We start from the raw sequence: 8,129 nt of genomic DNA, 5'->3' as shown, positions 1-8,129 counted from the left end.
CCGACGCCAAGGTGATGACAATAGCTCATAAATTTTTTTCAAAAAATAGATGAGCTAAAAATTGTACTAGTTATGTCTGAATAAAACTCGGGAGTAGAACACAATGTAAGAGCTTGGTATGTGGTTATGACAAAAAATCTCCATACTTGCGCTTCTTCGCGACAATTTTTTTGTTAAAAAAATTCTCATCATTTGAACTTATTTCAGAATAAATTAAATTTTACGAACGAAAACAAGTCATGTTGAAAAAAAACAACAATTAAATAGATCGTTTTTATGTACGCAACATATTGTACCTGATATGAGACTTTATTTTTCTGAAAATACGTACCTGGTTACACATAAAATATATTTTCTTGAATAATGTAATTGTTTGATTTAATTGTTGACACAAATGTTGACACTCTTTGTTGCAGCATTGTTGCCGGTGTTTTATTGCACCTTTGTTCATTACAACCGATTATTTCGTTTTGATCGGATTCTGCCCAGACAATTACAAAGAAAACAAGGTGTCATAAACCCAGGGACCTATACTTGGGTCCCTCCATAAACCACATGTTGCAGCCTAGTGTCTGGTAATTTAACACAATTTATGATACCCCCATGTCATTCCCCCTTGACATATTAAGTAGTCATTTTAGCCAAATTTTAAAGCCAAAATACTGAACATTTGCTTCTATAAAATATTTTAACATTAAAAAGAATGAAGACATTATAGGAAATGTAATTTAACGGGTACCGGCAAATGTAAATTCCGCTATTACGTGTATAGATTTAAGTACGTTATTTCAGTGTACGAAACATCATTATGAAAACAAGCAATCACAATAGGGTAAACAATACTTGCGTTTAATAAATTGAATATATAGATTTATAGATCATAAAATGCTAGATTTGTGTCTCTCCTTATCATTAGTAAAGAGATTTCAATATACATGCAAAGAAAGTTCATTTTGCATAATATGCAGAGTTCTTTTCCGTATGTATGTTAACATTTATTAATATTATCATTCAATGTAAATGAAACGAAAAACCATTCAATGGAAAAGAAAATGATAAAATTTAACAATTGTTATGCATTCCGCTTTTTTAGGGCTTTGTTTTACAATTGATTACATGAATCTCTTACACGTTCGCTCGCTGACGAACAACAACAATATCCACACCACTTATAATTGTGATGAAATAAATATATGTATCATTATGTTTTAAACATCATTTATAAAAGACTTACTATAAGAAAGAATACGGCTTATTTAGTTGTTTTGTTTCGTTGGATTTTCAGTATTTAGTCGTCCGATCACGATCTCTGATGAACAATACAGATGCTGTATCAGCAGTATAAACCACATATTAAAATTTAATTAGAAAATAATACATTACTAACAATTAGGTAAGTACAAAACTTGTCGTGCATATGTTAAGTCCATTTACATCGTTGACAAAGAAACAACATTTTCAAACAAGATTTCTGTTCTCGTTTACAATCGAAACACTCGATTATCATAGCATGACGTCACACAAGGGAGATAATTAAAAACCGGCAATAACTGAAGGTGTCTATTCTAATAGTGCATCATTACCTTTACTTTTATTTTAAAAGTGAATTGAAAACCATTGAATCTGTTAATTATATATCAGTTGATAAAAAAACAAGTCTATGCTATCTTAATGTTTTTTTTTCTGGACATGCAAAATAACACATTTTAATGTGTATACATGAAATACCGATGATTTGAATTTACAACTTATTACAAAACACACACACACACACCGTATAAAAGTATTCAGTACAGCGAAAAGTAGACTTGCAAGTATAACTCTACGCATAATTTACAAATTAAGAAGTTGGTTCATTACAATATTTTCATCACACGATACAGTTACATGTACATACAGATCTCTGTACACAATTGATACCCTTTTACAACATTTCTCAACAGTGTTAAGTCCTTCATTTAAATATCTTTTTCTCGATGATTTCAACAAAGATCCTTTAAAAAGATTTTCCGTGTTATTACTATCTCTTTGATGGGGAAGGGCGTAGTATCTGCCGATGTTCTGGTTCTCCCTTTTAAATGGTATCATCGCTGCCTTAGCTCTAATTTCAATGTCATCATCCGTTCCTCCCCATCCGAAGTAGGCGTTACTAAACCCGTTCAGTTTCTTATAATCCACGCCCCGTAAGCTGATAACCCCGCCCACATAGGCGGAATAAGGAAGAGCCTTGGCAATATTCACCTTCGCGTATTTCGTGTTGAAGGCGGACATGTGCTTAGGAGACACGTCGCAATGGTATGCAATTCTGTCATCTAGAGGAATAAGGTCGACGTCATGGAAGACAAAGCAATCATATTCGCTGATATTGTTTGCCAATAAGAACCCCATGTTCATGAGGACTCCTATGTTGAACGTGGTGGGTAGCGACAGTTCTATGACAAAGATTCCGTATTTCAGCTGCTGCCTCTGTAGAATCCTGTGCAGATTGTTGATGATAATTTTCAGATGCTTCTCTCTGTTGCGATACGGTATAATAATCACAGTACGTGTCAATGGTTCACAATTTTCAGGTTCGTAAAAACCGCCCTTTTTCACAGGAAGGAAGTCGTGCGAATTTAGCACATCCAAAGGTAAATCGGTTAATATGTCTGTTTTAGATAAATTAAACAGTTCACCTTTTAGTAGAAGTTCGCGTTTGCACTTGTTTGATGTAACATTTAATATTTTTTGTTCTACTGAAGACAGGTTATTGGTATACGGATTTTCATTTGTCGAAATTGCCAATCGAATGTCTTGAAGCCACGGTATTGTCCCGTGCTGAGAAAGCTTTGGGGTAACATAGGTGTACAAACCAATCACGATAGCACCTGCCAAAACTAGCAACAGGAATTTTCGCATTATTAAACAATTACCTGATATATATTTATTGGTGCATAATTTTATAATAGCACTACATAATAAAACCTCATGTACTAGTTTTTATCTATCTTGCGGTTTTGTTAAATAATGAGGCTATCATAGTTTGTAATTTCTGTACATATTTATACTCTAGTGTCAATAAATATCTTATTGAATAACTGTACACTCGTTGTAAAATTTGTCTTTCTGGGGTTTTCCTACACGTTGGGCGAGCATCTTCGCATGACACGAAATGAATGCCATCACAATTATGACACAATGAAAAAATGTTTAAATATTTGATTAAAACTTATAAGAAGGTAAATGACCTTCAGCAAATGTTGTTATTTGCCAATTGAGACTGTATCTTCATTATGAAATCATGATAACACCAACACAGACATACTTCAAAGAATGCCGCAATCTTTGCATATACGAAAATTACTGGATTTTTATTCTCTAAACACGAGATTAAACGTTCTATTTTTTGGTGTCTTCGTGTGCATTATTTCACCATGTGTAACTTTCCATACATTATGTTTGTGATTTGAAGATTCTGATTCCTTAGTGTGTGTTTCTTTCATTAAAAAAAACCACTAGCAATTTCCGTTTTAATATTAGCGTGTATTCGAAATGGTCTTCTAAAAACAGATTTGGCTGCTTAAACATTCGCTTGAATATTCACAGTGTTGAAAAACGTCCGTTTTGTCCGTTCATGACATTTCACCGTCACTTATTTCACAATAAAACACTTCAGACATCTCAATTAGTTTCGTTTCGAGAGTAACTCCGATATCCGAGTCGCATTGAACTAGTAAAAAAGAAAGTCAAAATGCTCGTTGGGATGAATAAAGATAAAGATCGGAAAATTACACACCAAGTTTTCAAACCACTGTCTCTTTATGTTACAACAGAAATATTTATCTCGCTAACCATAATCAAAGTTGTCCATTTATACGACACATGTTAATCCACATGCTTAACACAGTGCATTCGGCGACAATGACATCGTTATCAATTTCGTTCACCGCGTAAAACATTTAAATCGATAGATTAGACCACATGTCGCATGAGTAACATACTCTTAAACTTGTATACGATTTAAGAGAATGCCTGCGTCCTTAAAGCGGGTATATACGATTTTTTATATGTGTTTAATTGTAATATATTGATAAAATATGTTACAATAACACAAAATAGGCAAGAAAAATGATACATTAAAGCCGAATTTCATAAAATGCAGCAAAGACAAATTAGCGCATCGAGCCGATAGTGACGTATATATTTTCCTACAATAACCGAAGCATTCGTCTTTGTATTAGGATCGGAGATAGTGTTCGTGTGTCGTATGAATAGATATCGTTGCAGGAATTCAAATAAACCGTTAAACTAAGTTTAGATGCACATCATACATGTATGGTATACATGCTGGCGAATTCGGCTGTACAGCCGTTTTCAATTTCAGAATTAAATATCTGGCTTATTTCGAATTTTTCGACACATGTTCTTCTTAACTTTTTCTTTAATTTATATTGAAATATATATATATAATAAGTTTTTTACACGGTTTATATAAATTCATAAATATTTGACAAAATCGTATATACCCGCTTTAAGAAATTGTAGTATCGTTATGAGCATATAATTCTTTAATTAGAACATCATCATCTGTGTTTGTTTAGCTTTTGGGTTATGTTATATGCACTTCAAGAGATTGCTCATTCCGCAAAGGGTTCTCTATTTGTATTACTTAGCATTCTAGTTGGATGAACAACATATAACAAAACAATTCGATACTCAATAAACAAGATTATAGTTTAAAGCCGTATGTAAAAGCAAATGCTCAATGTAAGACAAAATATTTATTTTTTTAATTTTAGAAATCAAATTGAATATCGTTTGACGCCGTATACCCAAAAAATTCTTTGCAAACTATTGACTCATATTTTTGTAATTCAAAGATATAAGCGACATCGTCAAAAGCAAAAAAATAAATATACTAGGTATATTACAAACACGTAATATTTGGACAGTATACGTTGCGTCGTGCGAAAATGGGTTTTATGCAATATACTGCCTGCTTCGTTTAAGACCCGTCTGCGCATCCTGGTCAAGTGCTACCCTGTCCGCTAACGAGACCATGGAACCTTGAGTCAAGTCAGATATATAATTACCTTATATTCACAAAGATCAAATCAATTGCGACTGCATATTGTTTTTAACTTTCTTACAATATAAAGCAAATAGACACCTTATGGAAACAAGACAATGGTCTTTAATGGTATTGCCCAGTTAACTGGAGCCAATTTTCAGGAAGTGTTACACAATACTTGCATAATTATTTAAATGCAACAATCCAAGCACAGGTATAAATGAGTTTTATAGAGATGTAACAATTCTTGTTGTTTTATTGGTTTTACCACTATTTTTAATTTCTGCAAAAATAAAGATAACAAGAGCTGTCTCCATAGGATGACATATGCTCCCTATAAACGCTTTGATAGAAGTTATGAGCATTTTTCGAAACCTAAACGCATTTTCGAAACCTTAACGCGGACCCTAAGTTCAAGGTCAATGTCACAGGGGTCAAAATGTGTGTGCGTATGGAAAGGCCTTGTCCATAAACACATGCATACCAAATATGAATGTTACATCTGAATCGACATAGAAATTATGAGCATTTTTCGAAACCTAAACGCAGAGTGTGATGGACAGACGTACTGACTGACTGACAGACTGACAGTGCGATCAATATATGCCCTCATTCGGAGGCATAACGAACTGAAGTATTTGCAATTATTAATTTGAGTAATGCAATAATGATAATGAGATATTTGGGGTGTAAAATTGGTAATGCTGGTAATAATCATCATCATCATCATCATTATTATTGTGCACCAACATCCTAATTACAACTAAAGTGGTTAACTTGGTTTTAGTATAGTCAGATAAGAAAAACTGCCGCTCTCCTGGCGGCCATGTTTTTCAACGAACTGTAACCATTTTGGAACTCAGCAGAGCTATCATTAGAACAAATCTTCGGACAAAGTTCCATTAAGATTGCACTATAAATGTGACTTCTAGAGTGTAAACAAGGTTTTACAACAGCCATATAAGAAAAATTTCCCCGCCCCCTGGCGGCCATGTTTTGCAACGGACCGGAACCATTTTCAAACCCCTCATAGCTATCATACGAACAAATGTTCTGACCAAGTTTCATGATGATTGGAATATAAATGTGACTCCTATAGTGTTAACAAAGTTTTACCATAGCTATAGAAGCAAACCAGCCCCACCCCTTGGCGGCCATATTTTTGAACGGACCTGAAACATTTTAAAACTCAAGTGACCTATCATTTAAACAAATGCTATGACCAAGTTTCATGAAGATTGGACTACAAGTGTGAATTCTAGAGTGTTAACAAGGTTTCACTATAGCCATTAAACCATAACTGCCCCGCCCTCTGGCGGCCATATTTTTCAACAGACCGGAACCAATTTCAAACTCCGCCGAGCTATCATAAGAACACATGTTCTGACCAAGTTCCAAGAAGATTAGACGATACATGTGACTGCTTTAGTGTTAACAATGTTTTACTTTAGCCATATTAACAAAACTGCCATCGCCATGTTGCGGCCATTTTTTTCAACGGACCGAAACAATTTAAGAATTTAGCCAAGATATTATTGTGACAATTGTAATGACGTAGTTTCATGACGATTTGAGTAAATATAAGACTTCTAGAGTGTTAACAGGGCTTTACAATAGTCATATGCGTAAAACTGCCCCGCCCCATGGCGATCATGTTTTTTAACGAACCGAAACCATTTTAGAACTCAGCCGAGGTATCATTAGAACAAATGTTCTTACAAGGTTTGATGAAGATAAATGTGACTTCTAGAGTGTTAACAAGCTTTTTATTTAATTTGGCCTACTGACCTAGTTTTTGTTCTCAAGTGACCCCGTTTCGAACTCGACCAAGATATTATTGGGACAAATCTTCGGACCAAGTTTCATGAAGATCGGACAATAAATGTTGCCTCTAGAGTGTTAACAAGGCAAAATGTTGACGTCGGACGACGGACAAAAGATGATCTCAAAAGCTCACCCTAAGCACGTTGTGATCAGGTGATCTAACAAGAGGGCCTGAAAGGCCCAAATTTGCTCACCTGAGATAAAAAAATGACCTGCTCATTGCAGCTCAAGATATCAATGGAACAAATGTTCTAACCAAGTTTCATGAAGAATGACCAACAAATGTTTTTCAACTGACTTGAACAATTTTTGAACTCATCCAAGATATCATTAGGACAAATCTTCTGACAATGTTTCATGAAGACCCGAAAATATATAAGGCCTCTACAGGGTTAACAAGGCAAATATTCATGACGCACAACAGAAGACAGAAAATTGACATAAGGTGATCACAAAAGTTCACCATGAGCAAAAATTATTATAAGGGTCAGTTGGAGTAATTAAGTGTACATTCATGATTGGAATTCAAACAATGCAAGCTATGAAAAGTTTTTCTCCCTTAAGTAATTTCCTGCGAAATAAATATTACTACATTACACTTTGAGAATATTCAAATAGAATATAAACATGGTTTTATTATAGCCATATGAGGAAAAATTCCCCGCCCCCTGGTGGTTACGTTTTTCAACCAACCAAAGCATTTTCATACTCTTCCAAGATATAATTAGGTTGAATCTTCTGACAAAGATTCGAACAATAAATGTGGCCTCTAGAATGTTAACAAGGTTTTTAAAAAGCCATATATAGCCATATTAGGAAAAATGCCCCGCCCTCTGGTGGCCATGTTTTTCAAGCAACCGGAACTTTTTCAAACATCTCCAAGATATCATTGGGACAAATCTTCTGACAAAGTTTCATGATTATCGGACAATTAATGTGGTCTCTAGAGTGTGACCAAGGTTTTACTAAAGCCATATATATCAATTTAAATGCCCCGCCCCCCTGGTGGCATGTTTTTAAAGCAACCGGAACCATTTTCGAACTTGTCCAAGATATCATTGGGACAAATCTTCAGACGAAGTTTCATGATGATTGGAAAATAAATGTGGCCTGTAGAGTGTTAACAAGGTTTTACTATAGCCATATTAAAAAAAAAATGCCCCGCTCCCTGGCGGCCATATTTTTCAAGCAAACGTAACCATTTTCGAACTCATCCAAGATATCATTCAGACCAATCTTCTGACAAATTGCATGA

The 8,129-nt window shown here is 34.6% G+C and overlaps 1 protein-coding gene across 1 annotated transcript in view; it reads right to left on the bottom strand.

The window, feature by feature from the left end:
• LOC127849950 (beta-1,4-N-acetylgalactosaminyltransferase bre-4-like) overlaps positions 1 to 5,040 on the bottom strand; it is a 14,951-nt gene extending 9,911 nt beyond the window's left edge. The window contains exons 1-2 of the mRNA XM_052382691.1: positions 4,973 to 5,040; positions 2,022 to 2,515 (exon numbers count right to left, since the gene is read on the bottom strand). Of these exons, the coding sequence (XP_052238651.1) occupies positions 2,022 to 2,515; positions 4,973 to 5,040 (562 nt within the window). The remainder of the gene's footprint in view (positions 1 to 2,021; positions 2,516 to 4,972) is intronic.
• Positions 5,041 to 8,129: the final 3,089 nt, after the last annotated feature.

Source organism: Dreissena polymorpha, chromosome 11, assembly GCF_020536995.1.
Source record: "Dreissena polymorpha isolate Duluth1 chromosome 11, UMN_Dpol_1.0, whole genome shotgun sequence".
NCBI classification, from domain to species: domain Eukaryota; kingdom Metazoa; phylum Mollusca; class Bivalvia; order Myida; family Dreissenidae; genus Dreissena; species Dreissena polymorpha.
Note: the sequence above shows the minus strand (reverse complement) of the source record. Positions and strands in the feature narration are given on the sequence as shown.